This window comes from Mesocricetus auratus, unplaced genomic scaffold (genome assembly GCF_017639785.1).
Source record: "Mesocricetus auratus isolate SY011 unplaced genomic scaffold, BCM_Maur_2.0 Super-Scaffold_100014, whole genome shotgun sequence".
In the NCBI taxonomy this organism is placed as follows: Eukaryota; Metazoa; Chordata; class Mammalia; order Rodentia; family Cricetidae; genus Mesocricetus; species Mesocricetus auratus.
In genome coordinates, this window is record NW_024429197.1 from 2,908,586 (window position 1) to 2,934,715 (window position 26,130).

Genomic DNA, 26,130 nt, shown 5'->3' on the forward strand with positions numbered 1-26,130 from the left:
AATTCTGAATAAGGAGTCAAGGCCTTTGTCACCTGGCTTTCATTCATTAGAAAACCCATATTCATTTGCCTCCTTATAGAATTTTTTGTTTTGTTTTGTTTTCCTACACAGGGTTTCTCTGTGTATCCCTGGCTGTGCTGGGACTCACCTTGTAGACCAGGCTGGTCTTGAACTCAGAGATCTGCCTGCCTCTCTCTGCCTCCTTACCACTGGGATTAAAGGTGTGTGCCACCGTCGCCTAGCATCATTATAGTAGTGTGTGTGTGTGTGTGTGTGTGTGTGTGAGAGAGAGAGAGAGAGAGAGAGAGAGAGAGAGAGAGAGAGAGAGAGAGAGAGAGAGAGAGAGAGAGAGTGAGTGTGTGGGGTACATTCACGTAGAGACCAAAGGACTGCCTAAGATGTTGTTTCCCAGGCACCACCACTTTTAAAAATAAAACATGTGTGAGAGTTTGTCTACAGAGATGTCTGTGCACCCTTTGTATACCTGCCATCACGTGGGTGCTGGGAACTGAACCTGGGTCCTCTGGAAATGCAGGCAGTGCTCTTAGTCACTGAGCCACGTCACCAGCTCCCCACTTTTTTTTCTGGGGCTCACTGACTGAGTTAGGCTGAGTGGCCAGCAAGCCCCACCCGGGATCTCTGTCTTTCTCTTTGTAAGCATTACGGCTTGTATGGGAAAGTATCCTGGCAGCCGGGAGCCAAGGAATACCACAGGTCACAGTAAGCAGAGCAGCTTACAGCCCTGCTGCAGGGAAGAGGTTCCCAGTGTAACCGCTCTGCTCCAGCAGGGCAGGGCTTCCCAGAGAAGTTGTTACAGTTTGACTCCCCTCAGTGTAACAACTCTGCTCTGCTAGGGGAAGGTTTCCCCAGCTAAGGTGTTACAGTCCTGCTCTGCTCTGCTGGGCTCCGCTCAGCTCTGCTCTGGCTCTGGTGAACATTCCAGCTAAGGAAGGTCTTACCCAAACCTCATTCAAGAGATTTATTGGGAGGGAAGAGTGGCTACCTCTGCCAGGGTAGAAAAAGACAGCAGCAAACTGAACAGGGTTTATATAGTGCAGGGTTTATATAGGTTCTCCCCACCCTCCAGACAGGGTTTCTCTGTAGCTTTGGAGACTGTCCTGGAACTCACTCAGTAGACCAGGCTGGCCTTGAACTCACAGAGATCCATGTGTCTCCATCCCCTGAGTGCTGAGATTACTGCCTGGTCTATATAGGGCTTCTTATGGGCGGAGTTTTTCCAGGGAGATTTCCAGAGTGGGGATTGTCAGATTTCAGTTCCTTGAGCTCAGATTGGCTAGATCTTGTGCTCAGGGATTGGTTGGTTGTCTGCTTAGTTGGTCAGGAACAGACTTGGCTCTGTTTTCAGGGCCAAAGGGTGTTTCTTTCATGGATGTATTTTTGGCTCGAATTTCAGGGCCAGGGCACATTTGTTTCACTGGCTCCGATTCTAGGACCAAAGTGTGTTTCTTTGGCTGGCGCTTTTCCCCTGCATCCTTCAGTGCTGCAATTGTAAGCACAGGCAACCATTCCCAGCTCGTTTGTTTCTAGCCAGGGTCTCCCTATGTAGACCAGGCTGGCCTGGAACTCACAGAGATTTCCCCCTACCCCTGCTTCTCAAGTGCTGGGATTAGAGACCGGTACCATTACACCCAATTTCCCAGAGTTTTTCTTTTTTAAGTGTGGCTTCTGGGACTGGAAATCCTTGTGGGTCCTTATGATTGTAAGGCAGGTGCTTTACCACTGAGCCATCCTCTGGTAATTTTAGGAGTAAAGAGCCCTGGCCAAACTCAGAAGGCTTTCTGCTCTTGAGGAACTTCAATTAGAGATGGACGTTAAGTGAGTGCTGGGCTGTCACAGAGGGTGAGGGCTGAGTCAGGGAGAAGCCGTGGGGGAGATCTGGGCCACGTGATCCAGGCGTGTGACTCGAGTGTGAGGCAGCAGCAACAGGTGGCTCACAGCGGTCAGAGGGGGTAGGGGTGGGGGAGCAATGGTGTTCTGTAGAGCAGGGGTGAAGCTTGCAGGGTGTGCGGGAAGAGGCATGCATTCTGGATGTGCTCCCAAGGTTTTCTCTGAAGCATGGGAGCCTGTGACGCCACAGTCGGGTTCCATCCAAGCCAGCCATTCTGCTGTGCAGAGGGCCTTGGAGGGGCAGGGGCGGGGGATGGGGTGGGGAGGGGTGTGTGGCTCTGGAGGAGCTGTCCCAGCAGTGCTGTCTGCTTGGTCAGTGTTCTAGGTCTAGGCCTCGTCACTGGGAGGCTGCGGGAAGGGGGGGCTTTGAGAGCTGCCCTAACCCTGACAGAGAACTTGGAGAGTCTGGGCCTTGGAAGGCCCAAGGGGCGACCCTACTGGGCCTTGGAGGCGGGCACATGCTGCCTTCCCTATTATATACGACTTCAATGTTGGGCTAAAACGCAGTGTGAGTCCTTCCTCCCTCCCTGCCCCCTGCCCCCACCCTTCCTCCCCTTTTATTTCCTCCTTCCTTCCCTTTCATTTCCTCCTTCCTTCCCTCCTCCTTACCCTCTTCCTTCCCTTCTGCTGTCACACATGCGAGAGAGGCTTTTGCCCAAGCTCCGCCCTCAGGACTCCTTTTACTTCCATTTGGAGCAGGGCCTCCTTGAGCTGAATTTACTCTGTAACCCAGGCAGGCTTTGAACTCTCCACCCTTCCACATCAGCTTTCCCAGTACCTGGGACGCAGGCCGGAACTCCCAGGCTAGGCTTTCTAGGAAACTGACTTGTTTGAGCCTGGACACTCTTCAGGGCTGGGCCTGGCGCTGACTGAGGCAGGTGCCTGAGCATCCCGTGGGCCGCCTTATCTCCACACAGCTTCACTTTGGCAGCCTTAATAGGAGAGTCATTTGAAATTATATCTGATTCTGGGTCTCCTGGGGCTTGAATGGTTTCTTCTTTTCATTTTGCTGCTTATTGTTTTTCATCTCAGTGTCGTGTGTGTGTGTGTGTGTGTGTGTGTGTGTGTGTGTGTGTGTAGGTGTGCAAGGAGCAGGACCATATTAAAGATGTGATACTTCTTTATCATATTTAATTTTCTTCTGCGCAGTGAGCCAGGATGGTAATCCTCTAAAGATGGAGGGACAGGAGAGCCTTTAGTTCTGGGAAAGACAGCCTTCTCCCTGAGCCCCAGGTTCCCACCCATGAGCAGTCTAGATCTCTGAGGGCCCTTGCTTATTGTATGTAGGGCCTCAAGTGCCCTGGAAGGTTCAGAAAGTGATTAGGGACATTCTTTATACCATGTGACCTCGACCCAGACAGCCCTGTTTGGTCCATAGTTCCAAGGCTTCTAGGCTGGGTTGTCCTTCAAGCTGTTTAGCTTCCAGCTCTGGGGGAATCAGAGAGTGGGCTCAATGCAGATGCCTTAGGTTATGGGTCTCTGGTGAGTGTGTGGGGTGTGGGTGCGGCTTTTCATCTGGGAGTTAGATGGATGAAGAGCTGGGTCACGGTCCTATCCCACCCATCATGGCTGCTAACCTCCGCTCATAAAGGCTTGGAAGATGGTTGCACAGGGAAGACTTTAGAGAAGGAAGAGAAGGTTGGGGCTCTCAGGGTTCTGCTGCACCCACCTCTCAAGGCTCTGCTCCCCTGACCCTCCTATCCCCAGGCCCGAGAGCCTTTCCCACTGACAGCTCTCCAGGGAGGGTCTGGGTGTGGCAGGTCCTACCCACGCCCATACTCAGAGGAGCATCAGAGGCTTGGTCCAGGGGTTTGTGTGCAACCTAGAAGCCTCCCTGCCTTTGATCTCTGGTCTAGTCCTCCATCCCTGTCTTCACAGTTACCAAGCACCGATGTCCACCTCCTCCTGAGCATGGCCTGGGGGCAGACTGTGCCTAAATTAGTCTCCCTTAACCCTGCGATGCTCCCTCCCCAGGAGTGGAACCCTAAGCCAGTGGCTCTCAACCTTCCTAATGCTATGACCCTTTACCACAGTTCCTCATGTTGCGGTAACCCCCAACTTTGAAACTATTTTTGTCGCTACTTCATAACTGTAATTTGGTATTGTTATGAATCATAATGTAAATATCTGTGTTTTTTGACAGTCTTAGGTGACCTCCATGAAAGGGTCATTCACACCTCCCCCAAAAGGGTCGTGACCCACACAGGTTGAGAACTACTTCCCTCAAGAGTCTCTGGATATGGTGACCCCGTTCTTTGGGATGGGGGACAAGGCTCTATATCCCAGCTGGGAAGTTGTGGCCTTCAGCTGACTTCCCTGGAAACATCAGCATCTCTTAGGGTAGGGTGGCTTATGGGAAGGATGCCTGGCCTGGCAACTGTGGCTGTGACGACTGGGGACATATCATAGGGTCTTGAAGACAGCTGTGGTCTATGCACCCTGGGAACTGAGCATAGAGCAGGCTAGAGGTGGCTCAGTCACATACCATAGTGTTAAGAGGAAGGATGGTGATTAGAAATGGCCACCACTTCTCCAGGGCCTGGTATATCCTAGACCTAATTTATGTTCTTTCTAGGCTCCCCAACAACTCCAAACAACTGGAGTTCTGTCCCCTATTTTCTAGACGAGGCAACAGGTTCAGTGTCACACATTGAGTTGAAGGCTGGGTTAGGCTGTGCCCAGCGTGCTTCTAGCAGACTAGAGGGGATGGTCGCCAGGCTTGGGGCAGCGGGTTTTCAGCCCTAGAGCTGCTCCTCTGCGTCATAGTGGCTCTTGAACTCCATGAGCGCTGACAAACAAGTCCCTAAACGAGATCTGCTTAGTATCAGTTGGAATCACGGCTGTGCCGTTGGTGCCTCTCCTGAATGTCACTTACCCCAAGTGGGCCTTCAGTATTCGGTGGCCACAGCCTCCTCATTTGTTCTCAGCCTCTCTGGTTTTGTGACACGGACAATGACAGTAGCAGATGGGGAACCACAACTCCATTTTCTTTTAATGCTCCCAGTTGCACACAAGAAAGGTACCATCTGGAAGGAGAAGGTCAGATCATTAAAAATATATATGGTAATAAATTTCCAAGGCCCGATGGGCTGTGGCTGTGCAGGGGAAAGTAGGGAGGGAGGAGCTAGGCTGAGGTATGGAGGTGGGGGCTGTGCGTCCACCTGTCTGGCTGTCTGGTGGGTGAGCTTCACAGGTCTCCAGCCTGGCAGAAGAAGGTCTGTTTGGTTGCGAGTTCCCCGAGGGCTGGGACAGCGTCTCAAACTGTGTCCTGCTTATTTACCGCTGGGCCTTAACTGAGAGGTAGTAGGGCCGTCCATTTCCCACGGAGGCCTGGGCATGCTCTGTAACATGCCCTGTGGCTTATTTTCCTCATTTCAATTTCCCCAGCATAGAGGGGACGGAGGTCCCCAGAGTGAGGAGAAAGGGTGTGGCGCTTTGGTGGCCGTTTGTGATGAAGTCATCCTTTGCCTGGTGGGTCTCTCACGCTTTTCCTCTCTCCCTTTTCTGTGGAAGGCTAGGTTTTGTGGGACAGTTCCCAGGACCCAGAGTGTGAAGGGCCTCTTCTGGGCCCATTAGGAAATTAGTCAATCCTAAGCCCTTCAGGCAGGAATAGGAGCCCCCAGGGTAAGCAGCCCACCTGTGTGTCTTAAAGGAAGCTTCTAGGTCCTCAAGGCCAGGTCACCTGTGTGTCTCCCTTAGCCCCTCTGGTCCAGCTGGGCTTTGGGCTGGGCCACTCTTGGGGGTGGCTCCTCTTTACACAATCAGCCTTTCATTTTGGTCTGGGATCCTTTCTTTCACAAAAGCAGTCATATTGATGGGGTACGTTAGACACCCATGCAAAATGAGGCTCCAAGAGAAAGTTTCTGTTCAGACTGCCCTTGGTTATTGGCATGTGGTCTGTAGTGTGGCCGGCACCAAGTGAGTGGTTGTGTAGGAAGGACATGGAGGCCGTGTTTTGGTCCTCATGAGTCATTGGCATTATAGAGAACCCCTGTTCGCACATGTGCTTGCACACACAGAGGCACACACAGGCACATACAGAGGCACACACAGGTGCACACAGACCTACACACAGGCACACACACAGGCGCACACACAGGTGCACACACAGGTGCACACACACACAGGTGCACACATAGGCATACACTCAGGTGCACACACAGGCATACCCCTTGGCCCACACAGAGGCAAACACACACAGGCTCACACACGAACACACATGCAGGTGCACCCATAGGCACACACAGAGGCACACACAGAGGCACACACAGGTGCACACACAGGTGCACACACAGGCTCACACACACAGGTGCACACACAGGCTCACACACACACAGGCTCACACACACAGGTGCACACACAGGCTCACACACACACAGGCTCACACACACACAGGTGCACACATAGGCATAACCCTTAACCCACACATAGGCGCACACACACAGGCTCACACACAGACATACATGCAGGTACACACACAGGCACACACACAGGCACCCACACAGACTCTCACACAAGCACACACAGGCTCACACACAGACACACACGCAGGTGCACCCACAGGCACCCATACAGACTCTCACACAAGCACACATACAGGCTCACACACAGGTTCACATACAGGAATAGAGAAGCTCAAGGGAGAGCAGAGCTAATCTGTTCCTTCAGTTACAATGGATCATGCCTCATGAACTCATCTTGAGTTGAAAACATCTGAAGGGGAACTGCATTTAACCTCTAGCCTCCCACACATCACAGTTAAGCCCAGCTGACCTTCAGCATGCCCAGTTCATTTCCATTAGCCTCGAGTTAGGCAGAAATTCAGGAAACAAGGCCCATTTCTTGATTAAGTGTGTGTGCACCATGTATATGAATAGCTGAGGAAGCGCTTGGCTGTGGAACATTTGCCCTAGCCTGCCTGATACCCCAGCTGCCATCTCTAGAATGCAAACAAACCCAACTGTGCATGTATGGACACATACACACGTGTATGAATACATACTCTTCTTCTTCCTCTTCCTCTTCTTGCTCCCTATTTGAAAATGCCTTTTCGTTTCTTGTTTCAAAACACAGCATGAAGGAAGGCATGGTTATCAACCCCACTGCACCCCACAGACAGGCCTGGACCTCACACTGTAGCTGAGAATGACCTCGAGCGTCTGAGTCTCCTGCCTCCATTTCTGAGGACTGGACAATGAGTGTGCACTACCTACCACACCCGGTTCATTCCACACTGGGGATGGAGCCCAGGGCCTCTTGCATGCTAGGCAAACTCTCCACCAAAGGGGCCACATTTCTAGTCTCGTGAGCTCTCTCTCTCCCTTTCTTCATTTCTCCCTTGTTTCTTTTATGTGGAATGTGTATGTATGTATGAATGAACTCACTTACTCAGGCATATGTGAAGACCCAAAGTTGACATTGTATGTCTGCTTCTGTCACTTTTGAAGTAAGGTCTGTCTCTGAACTTGGATCTCATCTGTCTGTCTGTCTGTCTATCTATCTATCTATCTATCTATCTATCTATCTATCTATCTATCTCTATTGGCTAGACTGGATGACCATGGAGCCCCTAAGATGTCTGTCCGTCTGTCTGCCCACTATCACTGGGGTTATAGGTACTCATTGTCACACCCAACTTATACACAGGTGCTGGGGATCTGAACTCAGGTCCTGGGGATCTGAACTCAGGTCCTTGTGCGTTCCCAGCAAGTACTTTACCCATCGGCCATCTTCCATGCCCACAAACCCTTTTATTGGCAAAGGAATTGAGGCCCAGGGGCTTGGGGTGTCCTCACGGGTCACTCCGTGGTATGGTCAGGCTGGGACTCTGCTCTTGGGTTTCCCAGCTCCTTGCCATGGTCCACGGCCTACTCTATAGACTGGGCTTCATCTCAGACTAACAGGCATGTGGGGTGGGGGCCTGGTCAGGGCAATAAGGTCACACGGGACCTGGCCTCCTGGGGTCTCTGGTGACTCTTGGGGCCGAGGGCCAGTCACAGCCTGCCGGTGCTCACCCTCACTGGCATCGTCCACCTTCCTCTCGCTGCAGGGGAGGAGAACCAGCCAGGATGGCTGTGTCCCGATGAGGACAGGAAAAGCAAAGCCCCGTTCTGGTGCCCCATCCTGGCCTGCTGCGTCCCTGCCTTCTCCTCCCGGGCCCTCAGCCTTCAGGTGAGTGGACCTGGCACGTGGTAGCTGTGGTGGCTCTGCCTAGCCTGGGAGAACCAGTTTCCGTAGTGTCCGCTGTAGCTGGAAAGGCTCAGGGTCTCAGTCCAGCTTCCTGACCCAGGGGGTCAAGCTTCCTGACCCAGGGGGCCAAGCTTACTGACCCAGGGTCTCAGTCCAGCTTCCTGACCCAGGGGGCCAAGCTTCCTGACCCAGGGGGCCAAGCCTTTTAGTGCTGTTCTGTGAGTCAGCGTTCCCACCAAAAGAAAGGGTGTGTATGAAGGACCAGCATGGGTCATGGGGTGGAAAATTCCATTATTTTGTGATAGTGAATACCAGCAACCTCATCTGTTGGATGCCTGACTCGGGGCTGTGCCCCAAATGATGCCACCAGGCCAGTGCTGGCTTTGGTGGGAACTGCCCTTATTCTGGGATGCTCCGTGGCCATCACTCCCTCTCGCTTGCCCACTATGCTCTTCTTGTGTGTAGCTGAACTTCTTGTAATAGTGGTTAGAACAGAATTTCACAGGAGATAAAAGCCCAGACAGGTCGTCTAAAGTGACAGCCAATAAGGGGTTGGTTCAACTTGATTGCAGTCTCCATGGTATTAACCACCAGGAAGCTCGCCCCACATCCATCATTTGTCCCTTATGTCCTGGCAGAGCCCACCCCTCCATCTGGAGCAACTGTTGTCTATCCTCTCCCAAGCAGATGAGGACCCTGAGCTCTGGGACGGGCGAGCGAGCGTGGGACCCAGCACAGATAAATAGTCGCAGGAGCCGTGCGGGCTGGGCTGTAGACTGGGGCTCTAAGAGCTGAAAGATGTAAGTTCATCGTTCATTCCTTTATTCATCTGTCCGTTCACAGGTCATCTCTGTATGCTAGACCCGGGAGTGCATTGGTGACCAGGACGTACGAGGTTCCCACCTCGGGCAGCCTTCAGTCTGGTGGGCAAAGGCAGGCAGGGCCTCAGCACAGAGGGGACTGAAGGAAATTAACGAGGATAAGGCAGAGATGTGGCAGGCGTGGAGATGGGGACTGCACAGTTAGCGGGTGCAGGGAGGGCTCCTTGGAGGATGTGGCATAAACAGAGAGCCACAAAACAAGAAGGACACAGACCCCAGAGGGCCCGGGGGACCCACATTCTAAGGAGTCAGATCAGCGTGGAGCAGACAAATCAAAAGGGGCCGGCAGGAAACAGGACAGAGCTTGGATTAGTTGTCTCTTCTAGGTGCTTCTTCTAGACCTGTTACAGTGGCCGCTAAATTTCAATGTGAGGTCTGGAGGGGACATTGAGACTATTGCTATGGGCAGTGAGGCCTGTTGCCGGGTGAAGGAGGCCATGACAGACTTGCAGTGTTTCACTTTCAGAGCTCTGGCAGACCCAAGTCAGGCAATGGTGGCATCTGGATTCAAGGCTTGGGGCTCAGTGCAGGGGCCTGCCAGAGGTGGAGTCAGGCTGGGACTTGGAGTCCAGGGCTTAGAACCAGGGAGAAGTAAGAAAGGTGCACAGTTCTGCTGCAGAGTGAGGCCTCACCCGGTCTCTGATCAGGATAAAAAATAAATCCATGCACTACTTAGCAGCTGTTTAATTTTTTTGAGATTTATTCATTATTTTTATTTTGTATGTATGGGCTTTTGGCTGGCATACATGTATGTGTACTACATGCATGCAGTACCACATAGGGACCAGAAGAGGGCATCAGATGCCCCTGGAACTGAAGTTACAGATGGTTGTGAGCCACCATGTGGGTGCTGGGAACTAAGCCCAGGTCCTCTGCAAGAGCAGCCAGTGCTTTTAATTGCTGAGCCATAGCTCCAGTCTCCTATGTGATACTTTTTTTTGAGACAGTGTTTCTCTGTGTAGCCCTGGCTATCCTATAACTCACTGTATGGACCAGGCTGGCCTCTGACTTAGAGATCCTCCTGCTTCCCGAGTGATGGGATTAAGGGCATAGGTCACCACTGCCCAGTTTTCCCATGTAATACTTTAAAAAATTATCCTTCAGGGTATGGCTTGTATATGCCCTTTTTAGGGAAGTAATAAAGGACTGAAGGTTACCTGTGGATGTGGAAGCCAGGGTCTATGAAGATGGGACTGTTAGTCTGTCCTGTGTTACTTACACAAGGCTAGCCCTGGAGAGTGGCCTTTGTAGTGGGGTCTGGAATCTTCTGTCACCCTAGGGTCTTAAGGTTTCCTGATACACAGGTCACACCTGAGTCAGTCCTCATAGGTCAGACACCGATCGTGGGGTCCCCAAGTGGCTTTCTGTTCCCAGAGTCTCCTTGAAAGAATTGACACCTGATGGGAACTGTCTGCCACCCTGAACCTGGGAGGATGAGGAGGGCCTGTGTATCTCCTCACTCGGAGCTGCTGGGGCTCCAGAACGTGTGGGCTTAGCCCATGCTCGCTTATTCCCAAGGAGTCCCCATGTCAGCTGAGAGCCATGCATGAACCTCTGTGGGTAATGGGTCCAGAGGAAGGGGATCCTGGGGGACCTGCCAGGGCCCATCTGGCCCTATTTTCTGGGCTCCTCTAGCTCTGCTTTGCCCGCCTCCTACATAGCTCAAACAGCTGTGTCCCATCAGTTTGATACTGACAGCAGGATGAATTAGTGCGGAGACAGCCAGCCTTGTCCAATTACCGTGGGAACAGATGTGCATGTGGGCAGCTGCCCGGGCTCCTTTCCCACTCACGTGGGCTCTCAGGTGGCCACATGAGCCGGCAGCCAGTCTGTTTCTTCCCTGGGAAGACCAGAGTTTGGCCAGGGGATTGCTGGTCCTGCCTTTTTTCTGGGCAGAGAAGCCCCTGCGATAGCCGAAGTGTGTTCTGGGCTCTACCACTTCTGGGGGCCGAGGAGCAATGCTCTTCTTGGAGATGACAGCTGTGCCCATGCTGGGCTGTGCCAGACCTCTGATTGGTAGGGGACCTGGCCGGGGAAGGGGTGTAAGAGGAGGCTGACTGGGAGTCTCTCTGCCCTTGGTGTGCCCTAGTCTGGAAAGCTGTTTAACTCATAGTATAAAGCCTCATCTTTAGTATCAACTGGAGATGCCATTGAGGCTCCTGGCTGGGTCACAGTGAGGATTAAGTGATATGGTTAAGGGTCTGGGGAGATGGCCTAGAGGTAAATGCTTACCATGCAAACATGAATTTGGTCCCTAGCACTCACGTAAAAAAAGATGGGTGTGTAATGTTGGCCTGCAGGGATCCCAGTGTGGGGAGGGGAGGTGGAGATGGGTGGGACTCTGGGCACAGTGAAATACCCTGTCTCAAAAAATCAGGTAGAAGGTGGTTGAGGATCAGAGTTGACCGCTGACCCCTATACACACGTGTACACACATGCACATGCATGTATGTGCACCACGACACAGGCTGACCCTTATACATATATGTACACACATGCACATATGAGCACCACAACACACTTATGTGCGATGTACTCAGGTCTCAAAGAACAGAAATGAACATATCAGGACATTTTTACCCCAGAAAGAGCCCCCAAAGACTTGACCACTGGAGAGCCTGAGGAATCTCCTTGGGCTCTTGGCTCTGTTCCAAAGTAGGGGGCCTGTCCCTAGAGGGACAGCAGGAGGTCAGGGGAGAACATGCCACAATCCAGGTCGGTCTCAAGGCCTGCTTGGGAACAGGCTTGGGAAGGTGGAGGGTGTCTACTCTGAGGGTCTTGAATTTTTAACATGACATGTATTTATGTATTTATTTGTGGGGGGCTTGCCATGGTGCACACATGGAGGTCCGAGGACAATATGTTGGTGTCAGTTTTATCCTTCCACTGTGTGAGTCCAGGGAATTGAACTCAGGCTGTTGGACTTGGTAGCAAGCACCTTTACGTGCTAAGCCATCTCTTGGGCTCTCTGAGATGCTTTGAGACTCGAATGCCTTGTGGAACTGGGGTTATAGCCTGGTCCCAAGGCGTCTGTAGCCAGACAGCTTGGTCCTCAGCTTCGCAGCCCAGCATCCTCTATTCTGATGAACACCAGCTCCATTTTCCAGAATTGCTGACAGGTTGTTTTCTGTGGCTATGACAAAACACTTGAGGTTGGATGCCGTATGAAGAAAAGAGGTTTATTTGGCTCACAGATTTGGAAGCTGGATGTGCAAAGATCAGGCAGCCCCAATCCGTTCACCAGTGAGGTCTCAGGGCGACAGCATCATTATGGGGGTGACCACGTGTGAAGACTTTCATTTGGTGGGGCTAGAAGCCTGTGAGGCTTAGGGTCAGGCTGGTTCAGTTGGTAACAGCCTACTCTTGGGGGAACTGGGGTCCCATGAGAATATTAATCTCTTCCTAGGGCAATGCATCTTTAGTCCAGTCACCTCCCTGTGTCCACCCCTTAAAGTTCTTACTACCCTAACGCTGCCACACATGGGACTTTGGGGGACACACTCTAACTGTATCTGTGGCATGCAATTGGGAACCCTAAAGACTGCTGGCTAGGCATTTGCTCGGCTGCGGTGCATGTGAAGTTGGAGAATCCTATGTAGGCTTCAAAGCCACAGGGCTGCTGGGTGCCCAGGCCTGTGCTCCGTGCTGTTTAGCTGTCCCCTTCAGGCCCCAAGTCCATCCCAGTGAGGTGGCAGGTCCCCACTTACACACAGGAAGCTGATGTGTGAGCAGCTGGGTGTCAGGCTGACTGAATGCAAAGTTAGCATCCTTTCACCAGCCACTACCTTGCCTCTTCATGCGTCTGGCTTTCTGGAAGTCAGTTTTCTGTCAGGAGCAAGACTGGGTCCAGACACTAGTCCTCCCCCCCCCCCAGACAAGGTTTCTCTGTGTAACAGTCCTGGCTCTCCTAGAACTCACTCTGTAGACCAGGCTGACCATGAACTCACAGAGATCACCTGCCTCTGCCTCCCAAGTGCCAGGATTGAAGGCGTGTGCCACCACTGCCCAGCTAAGGACATTGGTCCCTTAAGGAAGCATGCAGCTATTACCACCATCTTAGACCTATTTCTGCCAATCAGCGGAATCAGCTGACATCAGGGCCTGAGGGAATCGCCTTGGCTGCGATGATGCCTTCTTCCCTGAGAGGACAGGGATGGCAGCCTGGAGGCAGAGGTTCTGGAGGCTTCTCGCTCAGTGTGCGAGCCCTGGATCCCCAGCTGGGAAGAAGTGGAACACCCTAGTGCTGAGGTCTCTGGCTTGGTGCTTCCGGGTAGTACTTCAGTGAGACAGGAGAACAACCAATCAGCAATGGAAAGTCTGAGTCTAGTCCCGCCTCTGTCCCTGAATATGCCCTGCAACCTCAAGTCTGCGTGTCCCCTCTCTGCGCTTCAGACCGGCTAACTGCTACCCGAGGAGGGTATCTGGGGCAGCTTCTGGCTTTTCTTGCCCATGTCCTTTAGGAATCTTGGTAGAATGTTCCAGCAGAACAGGGCTGGCAGGTTCTTCACCAGCAGAGGGCAGCACATGCCTGGGAAAAGTCCCCGTGTCTCTGTGTTTCTTGACACAGCTCTTTCCTGCGGGCCCACTGCCCTTACAGTGCTGTTCTATCCAGAGAGGCAGGCTGTCCAGGCCAGCAGCTAAAACAAGGCTCTGAGAGGTCACCCAGGCAGGGCTGGAAGCAACAGATGCAGGAGGTGGCAGAAGTAGCCAGCGGCTCTCAGTGATAGCTGCCTGCTGTCAAGCCCCAGTCCCCACGCTTCTCAACACCGCCCCCAGTCCCCCGTCCCAGCGAGCCCTTCTGTGGAGGGGTGCTGATGCCGAGCCCCCTCATTTCCACCTCCTCACAGCTCTCTGGAGGCAGTGGGAGGCCATGGGGGTGCAGGAGCAAGCAGGACTCTGTCACTCACTTCCTCTGTGGCCTAGTGCTGGCCCCGGCCCTCTGTGGAGTTTGTCTTTGCCATCTACAAAATAAACTGTTTGGATGGGGGCAGAGAGCTTAGTGGTCATCCACAAGCCTTATCTAGAAGCTGCCTGGTTCCAGAGACTATGGGCAGATGTAGAGCATCATTCAGGCCTTTTCTGGACAGAAGTTTCTAGAAGAGTGATGATCAAATATGAAGCATAGGAAACTATGTATGTGGTATGTGTCACTTTCTTGGCCCCCGCCCTCAGGGATTCTCATGGGGGGGAGATAGGCTCAGAACTCTGTCAAATATTGGCATTTTGGCACCTCATCGATTGACCTTCCCTTACTATCTCTGTCTCTGCAGCTTGGGGGTCTGGTCCACAGTCCTGTCAACTGTCCCCTGTTGGGCTTCTCAGCTGTCAGCACTTCCCTTCCACAGGGCTACCTCTGGGTAAGTAGTCCCTTTGCTCAGCCTGGGTGGGGTGGTGGTCTATCCTCAGGATGGGGACAGAGAGGGTGGCTCTTGAGAAGGGTTCTGAGACAGTCACCTGCTTGTTTAGCAACCCTATCTATTAAAAGCTTCCCAGGAATCTTGGAGTTTGGAGGTAGGGAGTGGGCAGAGCCTTATTTTCAGAGTAACGGAACCCAGTGAAAGTGAGGTGTTTGCAAGGGACCAGATCTCTAGGAGAGAGATGAGTGTAAGCTGTGCAGAGGCCTGGGTTGCAGGAAGCCCAGCTGGAAGAGGCTTGGATCATCGGAGGCCTGGGTCTCTGGCCTCACCCAGGGCTTAGGCAGCAGCACGGACTCTTACCTTATGTGCTTCCAGCCACCTTCTCTACTTCTGAGGTTCTCAGCAAAGCCCTGTATTTTTTAAGTGAGAGGCCCCATGCTCCTTGTGTTGCTGTTCGTGTCCTCCTATGTCCAGGGTTCTGGCTTCCCCATCCCTGAGCAGCCTCTAGGACATGCTCCTTCCCACCTGTGGGCATCTGTGCAGCAGAACCGTGGCTTACCCTTCAGACTGCAGTACAAATGTTGATTTTTTCCCACTCTCCGTTCCCAATTATCATCTCGCACCTGGTGAATCTAATCATCTATGTATGCATCTACTTACCCTGTCCATCCTTCATCTGTTTATTTATTCATCTATTTGTGCATCCATCTGTGCATCTTTTTGTCCATTTGTCTGTCCGTCCATCCATCCATCCATCCATCCATCCATCCATCCATCCATCCATCCATCCATCCAACCTTCCACCCTTCTACACATACACCGACCCAACCACCATTTATCCATCCAGTTGCCCACGCACGCATGCGTGCATGCAGCTATCCATTCCCTTGACAGGTATACACACTGAGTGCATACCAGGAGCTAGACACAAGAGTCAAACAGTGAACAGGACAGGGATCGTTTTAAGGAGACAGAGTGGCTCATTGGGTGTTACTTGAGAGGCCTCTATAGAGGGGAAACTGGAAAGCTGACTGGATATTGTGTCTAATTGAGCCCTTTCTTGATTTCCTTTGGCCCCTGAAACTAATTTGTTTCTTTGTAGCTAGGAGCAAGAGACCTTTGTGAGCGCAGTCTGTGTGTGGGCTGGAGAGAGGAAGTTTCTCTGCACTATCCCCAATATGGAAGTGTGTGTGTGTGTGTGTGTGTGTGTGTGTGCGTGCGTGCGTGCGTGTGTGTATGTGTGTGTGTGTGTGTGTGTGTCGTGTGTGTCAGTGTCAGGGTGTGGACCCTGGAAGGGTGTGCTCTGTTCACTGGCCTGATAGTCCCTCTGGACCTCCGCTCCCAGGTTGGAGGTGGGCAGGAGGGTGCTGGTGGCCATGTGGAGATCTTCTCCCTGAACCGGCCTTCGCCACGCACCGTCAAGTCCTTCCCACTGGCGGCCCCCGTGCTCTGCATAGAGTACATTCCGGATCCAGAGGAGGAGGCTGAGGGTGCAGAGGAGAGCCGGCTGGCTGCCGACCTCTCGGCTGCAGTGCACCCCACCGTCTGCCTCGGGCTACAGGATGGCAGGTGAGGGGCAGGGGGTGGGTAGGGATGGCTTGTCCTGCCAGGCAGACGGCTGCAGGAAGTCCCTTCAGCTCTGTGGGTCACTAACCATAGCGCTCTTCCCCAGCTTGGTGTCACGAGGAAGATGGGAGCTGGAGACAGCCAGTCTAAGTGTCAGGAGTGGCTTATGTCAGAGACGACAGCTCCCCATACCCCTGGCACCCCTTCCTGGCTGTGCATCCTTAGGCACACCGTGCCAAGTCAGGGTCTTGTCTGTGGTGAAGCTTAGGAGTCCTGTAGCCTTGTCATGTTGCAGAGTCTCAGGTTCCTGTGGTTAGTGAGGGTTAGCGCCCCCTCCCTAATGCAGGGCTGTGTGAGTTCTGGAAGGCTGATCCCACATAATCCGGGGAAGAATGTCCAAAAGAGAATTCCCCTGCATCTCTGCTCTCCACCATGTCTGCAGGACAGTGTGTGTCTCCAAAGTACCTACTGTGTACCTCACACATACTGACTGGCATCTCTCACAGTGACCTTGCAGCTTGAGGGCTGTGTCCCTTCCCAGTTCCCACACAGGGAGGGGCCGAAGCTAGAGTTCTGAGGAGAAGTGGTGGGAGTCAGGCTCACCTCCCCACAGTCCAGGCTGGGATTGTAGCCTGGTACCCTGTCTGGGCCTGAGAGAGAGATCTGAGAAACACCTTTCATTTTAGTCTTGAGACAAGATAAATCCCATGTGATACAATTTTAGGGGGCTGGGTAGAATGCTTGTATAGCTTACACAAGGTCTGAGTTCTGTCCCTCCAACCCCAAACTGGGCACAATGATTCATGTCTGTGACCCCAGCACTTGAGAGGTGTTGGCAAGAGGATCAGAAGTTTAAGGCCATCCTTGGTTACACAGCAAAATCAAGACCAGTCTGGATCACACTGAGACCCTGATTCAAAAAACCAAAGTGAAACCAAATCATCATTTTGCCATTTTAAGGAGTACAATTTGGTGGTTCCTGGCAATCACTGCCTAGCTCCAGAACATTCTCATTACTCCCCAAAGAAGCCTACACCAATCTCATCCCCTCCTTGGAAACCGCAGAGAGTCCTTGGCCTCTGAGGGTTTGCCCTCAGGCATGTCCTATAAATGGCATCTAGTGCCTCATGGCCTCTGTTCCTGGCTTCTCATCACTCTGTGCACACTTGCAAAGCAGACCCAGGAGTGTTGTCATGCTTGGTTTCCTGATGGCCCTCAAGTGGGCAGCATGGATCGCTTGAGGAAGAGAGCCGAAGGTCAGCAGTCAGGAGTAGGTGGTTGGATTTGAACTCAGTGGCATCGGAACTCAGCACTGTTCTCATTGTATTCTTGAGCTGGAGTCCTGACTTGTGACAGAAGCCAAGGCTCCTGTAGGAGGAACAAGGCTGGGCAAGTGAGGCCCATGTGCAGGTAGGAGCCCACGCATCACAGTGATATCATCTCTCTCTTCAGCATCATGCTCTATGGCAGTGTGGATACTGGTACCCAGTGCCTAGCAACCTGCAAGAGCCCAGGCCCGCAGCCCGTGCTCTGCCTGCGGCACAGCCCCTTCTACCTACTTGCTGGCCTACAGGACGGGACCCTCGCTGCCTATCCTCCGACCAGCGGTGAGGACTGCTGGGTGGGCGGGCTTGGGGGGGCATCTGGACACCAGGTTGGACCTGGATCCTCTGCTGAGAGATTGAACAAGGCAGTCCAGGGAGATAGTGTCGTAAGCATCTAGCCTCAGAGTGGAGGGGTTCTGAGACCTAACCTTCCCTGGGAGCTAATGCCGGGGCCCCACATGTGAATCCCTGTAGAAATACAGCACTTGTTTCTCTGCCAGTAAACAAGCTCTGGAGGACACTGCTCCAAGGGCTGAGAGACTGAGGGTGGCCTTGGAAAGACCTGGCTCCTCGTTCAGGCTCTGCCCTGTGACAGCCATGCTCCCAGGAAGTGGCTTGTTCCTTGTGTCTTGAGCTCTTTCATAAAGTGAGGATCTGGTGGTGCCCACCCATCTTGGTTCTGGTGACCAAAACAACTCAGTGCAGACAGGGCACAGGCCAAGATGGGTGGTGAAAAGGGGAGGCACCTATGGGCTGTCACTGTCAGAGCTGTTGTTGGCCATGTCACTGAGCCTGAAGTGGGAGGCTGGCAGTGCTACGCTGTGGCCGTGTGCACCACACTCTAGTGCTCCAGGAACAGTGTCAAGGGTGTGATGCGCCCCCCCATCATCTTAAGCCTCGCTGCTACCCTGGAGAGTCACCTCTGTTCCAGACGCTAGGATACTGAGCTTGGGGAGGGAGAAATGTGGCTCATTCACAGCCATGTGAGTGCCGTGCGTGCTCCCTGAGCCCCAGGCTCACTCAGCCTCCACCCCCCCCCATTTGATGGTGAGGACCCAGTGGCAAGTGTGGCAGCCCCAGGGCTCTACAGCAGTGTGGTCCCCCCTACCTCCCCCTCCCGCCCCAGCTCAGCTCTGATCAGATGGCTGCGTCATCATTGCAGCCTGTTGCGGGGTTATAAAAGGATGTTTGCAATGAGGATTGGGTTTTTTTTCCTACTTGGCACTATGTTGGTATTTTTAATTAGCTTTTGATAAGGCATTTATAGTTTTTAATTAAAGGGGGAAGAAGGGAAAAAAATCCCTCTTACCATCAGACGGAACAGAGCGTGTGTGTGAATGTAAATCCTGGCTCAGATGTGCTGGGGTAGACAAGAGGGTCTGAAGGGACCACCCATCCTCCTGTGTACCCTAGACACCACGACTGCAGCTTCATCCAGCCCTGGCTTCCTGTATGGGTGCTTAGGTGGGCGCCGTAGGGCTGCTATAGCTAAGTACCACAATTCGAACAGCAGAAGCTCAAGATCAAGACTTATTTTTGCTTTTTCTAGACAGGATTTCTCTGTGTAACTCACTCTGTAGACCAGGCTGGCCTCAAATGTGCAGAGATCCACCTGCCTTTGCCTCCCATGTGCTGGGATTAAAGGCGTGCACTATGACTCTTGAGAAGGGTCCATCCTAGGCTTCTCCAGCTCTCAGTGGCATCTTGACTTGGGGTGACATCATTTGGGTCCTCACCGCCCCCATAAGGATTTCTCCCTGTTCATGAACCTTTGTGTCCCAATCTCCCCTTTTATAAAGATGCCTGTCACTCTGGGGTAGGCCCCCACCAACCCACGGTCACTAATTATACTTGTAGGAATGCTGTCTCCAAGAAAGACTACATTCTGAGGCATTGGTGCAGGGGTAGGGCTGCGTGGAGTGGATTTTAGGGAGACACAGTCCAGTTCCTGATGTAGTTTTGAGTTTAGCCATTGGCCTTCAGCCTAGGGTTGGAGCCTTTTAGCTTGTCAAAATGGAGAACCCCTGGGGATATTGTACTTCATCCCCTCACTTTTGGGGGGCCTTCCCTGCAAACGTTTGCTTCCCTACTATGTACCATGGATATGCCAGTCAACAAAATAGACATGTCTCCTGCCCTTGTGAGGTTTAAAGTCTACAGAGGGAGTCAGAATCGCTATGTCAACAAGCAGGAAGCGAGGGCCTCCTGAGGTAATATTGGAGTCACTGTTAGAGCCTGACTGCCTAGCAGGGTGTACTCGGTGCCTGGGGCCCATCCAAAGAGGCAGACTGTAAAGATGAGAACTGAGAGAGAGGTAGCCAGGCAGTGGCAAGTTGAGGGAAGAGAGTTTGGAGCAGAAGGACCAGTGTGTATGAAGGCCAGAGGCAGGAGAATATGCCTGGCACCAAGGGGGCCCCAGAGACCAGGCTGCTAGTTAAGAGCCAGAGGGTAAGTGACACTGGGCAAAGTCGGGGACTGACAAATGCTATGGGGACTTTGAGTCTGTCTCAGCCCGTTGGGAAGGGGAGAAAAACTTTGCAGAGCCTAGACACTGGCCCCTTTGTCAGAAGGGCAGCTGCGTCTGATGCGGCACCTCTCTAGGATCCCATTCTCTGGGTGTCTGTGGCTGTTGTGGCCTCTGAGAAGTTTTCTCATCCCCAGACTCCCAGTCGCCCTGTGGTACCCCAAAGAGCTGATCCCAGGCCTGAAGACAGACTCTTAGAACCACAGCACCATGTGGTTAGAGTAGGCCCCAGAGTCCCCTTGGCTCAGAGGCCTTTCCCTGTGCTGCCCCTGGGCCAGCCTCAAGGAACCCTTCTAGAACCTCTCCAGGGTGCCCCCTGGTAGCCTGGAGTGTCTGGCATGTGAACTGCCCAGGCTTCACTGCTGCATCCTGGAGCTGGTGTTGGCTGAGATGTACACAGCAAGGTGACAATCTCCTCACCTGTGAAACGCTGCCTCCCATCACTAGCCAGATCTGGACCCCTGTGGGAGACCAGCAGGCTGCGTCACCTGAGGCTGGGGCAGGGGGAGGGATGCTGGCACCCTGAAGGTGCCTTTGCTGAGACAGGCCTTCGTCTCTGCTGACCGGCTCTGCAGTCCGTGCCAGCCTAGATGAATGGGCTGTCACACGGGGGCGGGGGCAAGCCCGTGAGTGCAGGCTCTGCACCGTGTGTTCACTTACAGCTTCCCAAGGGCTGGGAGGGGGAGCGAGTGGAGGGGACAGCCCCTTGAGCCCTGCCCAGCTTCAGTAATTACCTGTGTGGTCTGTGAAGTCGGTAAAACTGGGGGCTGGAAGGACCTTAGAGGACAGAGTCTGTCAAGAAAACCAAGTCTCAGCAAGGTTAGCAAGTTCAGGGTGCCCCATGGGCTCTGGTGGGGGTTCCTGGCCACTGTCCACTCTGATATAAACCTGTATTGAATTTTATCACAGTTCCTCGCTTTGGAGGGCTTCTGGGAACACCCACCCCTGAAGGTGGGATGGTCGGTGTCCTTATGCCCCTCAGGACTTCAGCAGCTGCGATGCATTGTCCTTTCGAGGCGGGCGCAAAGGTTCCTCAGTCATTGCCGTTGTGCCCTTGGGTGGACCCCAGTTCCTAGCCTCTGAGATGCCCCAACATCTTTAGCTTTTTTCCCCCAAGTGTTTTTCCCACTGTATCTTAGCCGTAGTAGCAAAGGCTCCAGCATCTGGCAGCAGACACTGCTCACCTGCTGCCACTAGGGGGCGCTCAAAAGCCTCGCATTTCCCTCACTCTGGTGTCCTGGGGCCAGGGTCACATTCCTATGGAGGTCTGGCCTCCTTTTGGTCACCTGCCCCTCCCAGACAACATTCCCAGCACAGAACTCGTAGTAGGGCCGGGAGGCACCCAGGCCAGACCCAGCTCTGAGTTTAAATGCTACTTGGCTCCAAAGTCCTTGGGGGAGTTGCCCAGGTGCTCTACTCTGGACCTCTGTCGTCACCTTTAATTACATGGCGCCAGCATTGGCTTCTGTAGACTATTGGGAGCCAGCGAGCAGGGACGACTGTGCAGCTGTGTGACTTGGGTAATTGAACTTGCAGCTTGTTAGTTATAAGTCAGGGCTAATGACAGTGTCTGCCACACAGGCTTGTGGGAGGTAAAGAATTCATTCATGAGTAGGGAGACGGGCACACAGAGGCGGAGGCCCTCAGCGTTGGCCATCAGCACTTCTTACAAGTGCCCCGCCCTTGCCGTGTTGGGTCAGCATGCACGGTTCCTTGACTCCTTGCAGCATCTGAGGAGAGGGGTGCGTGGCCGTCACACTCACTCTAGGCTGAGGAGAGGGGCTCAGAGAGGTCAAGCCCTTGCCCAAATGGACATGGGACTTTGGAGCCGCAGAGTGCGCTAGTCTGGCCGGCTTGCTGTGTATGTGTGTCTTATGCTTTGAGCTGAAAGGAGAGGCAGTATGTATGGGGGGGGCTCCCCAGTTCTTAATTCATCATTTGGGCTTCGGGTATGAAGCAGGGTTCCGGGGAGGATGTGGTGGGGGACACGCTGACCACATATGGCCAGGAGACAGGATGAGGAGTTTGGTGGCATTTCCATATAACGGGGTCCGCCGTCTCTGGGGACAGCTCTGCTCGGTCTTGCCACCCAGCAGCTGGCTCAGAGAAGGGTATGTCTGTGGTGAGTAGCTTTGTGTTCTTTCTGGGGACCTAGAGGAGAGGTGAGGGGGTTTGAGAGACCCAGCAGCTGACTCTATCCTGCTTCCGTAGCTGCGGTCACTGTTACTCTAGCGCGTGCCCCCCCCCATCCCTCACTGGGCCTCAGCTCCCCTCAGGCCTCCTTCCTGACCTGTACCCTGACAGCCTAGGGCAGACTGAGGGAAGACAGTGTCCAGCCACTGTGCTCAGGGAACCGGTCTCAGGGAGCTAGGGGGTGGCTGGGGGTTGGGAAAGGAGATGCTTGTTTCTGGCCAGGCTGCCGCTTTGGTCTCTGGGAACAGCAGATGAGAACGTCACACCTCAGAGCCTCTCCCTGCTGCATCTGGTGGCATCTCTGGAGGGGGAGACCTTGGCAAAGTGACAGGAGCAGCATCAGGTGACAGACAGGGTCTGAGGGAAGCCCTCATGCTGTTCAGATGAGCTGGGGTCTCAGTGAAGTCCCCTCCCCCACCCAAGCAGACTCTGAGAAGCTGAGGGAGATACACTCAAGGCCCTTAGCAGAATCAGGGCCACTCTGGTCCCAAATCCCCAAACTGTATCCTGACAGGTACTAGCATGCAGGGCGCCTCTCCTAGAAGCCCCTGTGTGTCTGTCCTCCGTGTGTGTCTGTCCTCAGTGTTTGGCACATGAGCTCGTGACTGGACTGGTGGCTGCTGTCTCTATCCAGTGTGGTTTCTCAGAGGGCAGGGCCTACACCTGTGTCTGTCCTCTGTTCTCAGCACCCAGCTCATGTCCTGGCTGCTTTCTGCGTGCATGTGGAGTGAACGAATGAGGGAGAGAGATGGGAGGGGGCGGGCGCCCGGTGGTCCCCAGGCAGTGGAGTGGAGTGTCAGTCTCCCCAGTGAAGTGAAGATGAGGGACCATGGGGCGGAGGGCGTGTGGAGCTAGCCACAGGGTTTCAGCCCCTGACTCGTGCCCTTCCTTCCCTTAGGTGGAATCCCCTGGGACCTGGAGAGCCCTCCCATGTGCCTGACTGTGGGCCCGGGGCCCATTCGCACCCTGCTGAGCCTGGAGGACGCCGCGTGGGCCAGCTGTGGGCCACGGGTCACTGTACTGGACGCTGCCACTCTGCAGACTCAGGTACCTCTACCAGGACTTAGGGCCACACGGTTCCTTCTGGGCAAAGACACAGCCCTGTGGTGGCCTGTGCTCTTTAAGTGGAGGTACAGATGGAGGCCAGCTGTGTGTCTCTGCTGGGCTGATGGCCTGGCCTCCTGGGCCATGCCAGGGTTGCCTGTCCGTCCTGTGCTCCATCCTTAATGGCTGACGTGAGCTCTGTGGTGGCTTCCCAAATGGTATTTTGGTGACATTTGCCATTGTTGATTTGTTTGAATTGTTGATCTGATCAGATACGGCGCCAGACCCAGAGGGGAGCCTGGCAAAGGTTCCAGACAGGCAGGCTCCTCGGGGTTGCACCTTGTGAGGGCCAGTTTTCCTGTCTCCACTAGGTTCTCTGACTTGGACACCTCTAATTTGTACTTGATAGCTCAGGCACGGGGCAGAGCTTGCTGCTCCTAGCTTGTAGGTGGCCAGGACAGGGTCCCGGAGGGCTCAGTCCTCACAGGATAAGTGGGGAAACTGAGGTATGGGTGCTATGAATGATTTGTAGGTGTGTGTATGTGTGTGTGTGTGTGGTCTTGAGAGACGTGACCTGCTAGTCTCCTTATCTATGTTTCTGCTTTTGCTGAAGGCTGGAGGTAGGTGAGCATCTGAGTCTGCACATGGGTCTAAGGCCAGTCCTTAGCCAATGACCGCCTTCATGCTGGATGAACACTGGTCCATCAAGGAGGGTGGCACATGTCCTGTCCTCCTTGGGGACCTGTGGCTCCCTGTAGGAGGCAGAACCAAGAGGTCTATAGGTGACCTAGGAGAGGAGGCTCATGTAGGGGTGGAGGCTGAGGCAGTCTCAGGAGCCGGAGGCCCAGGAGAGACAGGGTTTGCTTTAGTCTGACACACAGGTCTGAAGACCAGAGAGTCACTAGGGCAAATGCCAGTTTGAAACTTGCAGTCTGAGGACCCCAAAGCACCTAGGTTTCTACTTGGTTCTGGTTTTTTGTTTGTTTGTTTTTGTTTCTTTTTGGGGGGGTTCAAGACATGGTTTCTCTGTGTAGCCTTGGCTGTCCTGGAACTTGCTCTGTAGACCAGACTGGTCTCGAACTCACAGAGAACCGCCTGACTCTGCCTCCTGAGTGCTGGGTATGCTTGGTTCTGAAGGTGGGAAATCTCCCATCTCTTAGCTAGAGTCGGAGAGCACGTTTCCCTTCTCAGCTGTGGTGGTCATTGGACCAGGTGAGGCACACACACTGTGGAAGGTCATCTGTGTGACTGCCTACAGGTCAAATCTTCCTCTTATAGTGAAACACCCTCACAGACACACCCAGAGTCATGTCTGACCTCAGCATGGTCAAGAGATTACCTGAACTGGGTGGCCCGTGTTGAAGGAGCTGCAGTACCAGTCCACGCAGGCAGGTGGCGATGTGGTGGACATGGTAGGAGTTGGATGACTGACCATATGCCAGCTCCTTAGCAGGAGAGGGTGTGTTTTGTGAGTCACACGGTTCCCCTGTCCGTCCGTCTGTCCTTCCGTGTGTGTGTGTGTGTGTGTGTGTGTGTGTGTGTGTGTGTGTGTGTGTGTGTGTGTGTGTGTGTGTGTGTGTGTGTCTGTACAGCCTGGGGTCTCATTCCTCAGGTTCTGTCCACCTTTGTCTTCGAGACAGAGTCTGTGATCCTGAGACTTATCAGTTGGCTGGGCTGGCTGACTGTGCTCCCTGGGATCTGCCTGTCTCCATCCCACCTCCACCCCAGCACTGGGAGACTAGATGTGCCGCCATCTTGTTTCTTTTGTTATTCTCTTAAATATGGGTTCTGAGGATTGAACTCCTGTCCACACACCATGCCATCTCCCAAGCCCCATGCTGCCCTTTGTAGAGAGACAGCTGTGGCTCCTGGGAGTTCCTTGGCTTCCCATGGAGTCTGCCCCATTCAGGGGCTACTTGAGTGTGGCATGGAGGACCTGTGACCTCCCTGGGCTGTTGAGTCAGACCAGAGGCTAGGGAGGTGTGGCCAGCGAGACCACAGCCCCATTCTCCTGATAGCTTGTTTTCCTAAGGGAGGGAAGGGGGCCTTGTGGCTGCAGCCACAGACCCTCTTCCTGCCCCCGCTGCTGCACCCCGGAAGGCTTCCCTGCTAGGACCCCCCATCACTTCCCTTCAAGGCCCTGCCACCTCCTCTACTTTGTGAAAGGAAGGTGGGTGTGGTCCCCGAAAGCTGTTCCCACAGAAGCCTCTTTCCTCTTTCCGAGGAGCTGAGGATGGTGGCAGCTGTGGAGTTGGGGATCAGGCTTATAGCTGGGGAAGTTGGGCTATGGCCCCCAGACTCCCTGGCTATCTTGTAAACACGAGGGCCCCTTGGAGAGGAGAGTTGGCAGGGTTGTCAAATGCTGCAGCCTCGCTTCTGTCCCAGGCACTGGCGCTCCACCTCTGTTGTGAGGGTAGGGTAGCCTGCACCCCTGGAGGGATATGGGTTGTGAATAGCGCTGCGTAGGATGCTGGCTCTGTCTCTACTGTGCTTTATGAGACCTCCCTGTGCAAAGTGGCTAGACATGCGTTATCCGTGTTTGCCTAGCTCCCAGACGTTGGCTGTACGGGGTCTAGAGGGTCAGACTGCTTGCATGGACTCAGGTGTCAGTGGTGTGGGTCTTGTCAGCCTCCGTGGCCGCCTCCCTCTCACTTCCTGGGAAGAGACTCCATCCCCTCCTGGCCCAGGAGTGTGAGCGGGGCACAGGGGGTCTGTAGAGCCTGTATGGGCTGTTCTCACTGGCTCTGCCCCTCGAGGGTCGTAGTGTTTGTTGTCCATCTCTGGCCAGACTGTCCCAGGGCTCAGGGACCTCCTGGCTCCTGTGAGGCTGTGGTGACTTAAGATTAGTGCTGGGTCAGCTGCTCTTAAGGCAGGGTCCATATGGCCTTTGACCTGCTATGTACCCCTGGCAGGGAGTCCAGGGCCACTGGCCACGGACCCAGCAGGAGGGGCTGGAAAGCCAGAGGGTGAGCGTTCAGGGCTGCTGGGAGGTTTCTATGCAGGTGGGTGGTAGCTCTCTTCCCCTCCCCCCTTACATACGCCGCAGTAGCAGCTCAGTTACAAGATCACACCATGTATATTTAATACAGCGGCCTCCTGCCTGAACGGAGGGGAGCTGCCCACTCTGGCATTGTACACTAGAA

At 53.8% G+C, this 26,130-nt stretch overlaps 1 protein-coding gene across 1 annotated transcript in view; it reads left to right on the top strand.

The window, feature by feature from the left end:
• Window positions 1-26,130, top strand: part of Arhgef10l (Rho guanine nucleotide exchange factor 10 like) — a 131,539-nt gene that overhangs the window by 85,883 nt on the left and 19,526 nt on the right. The window contains 5 exon segments of the mRNA XM_040757537.1: window positions 7,958-8,079; window positions 14,249-14,335; window positions 15,681-15,904; window positions 17,354-17,508; window positions 22,842-22,990. Of these exon segments, the coding sequence (XP_040613471.1) occupies window positions 7,958-8,079; window positions 14,249-14,335; window positions 15,681-15,904; window positions 17,354-17,508; window positions 22,842-22,990 (737 nt within the window).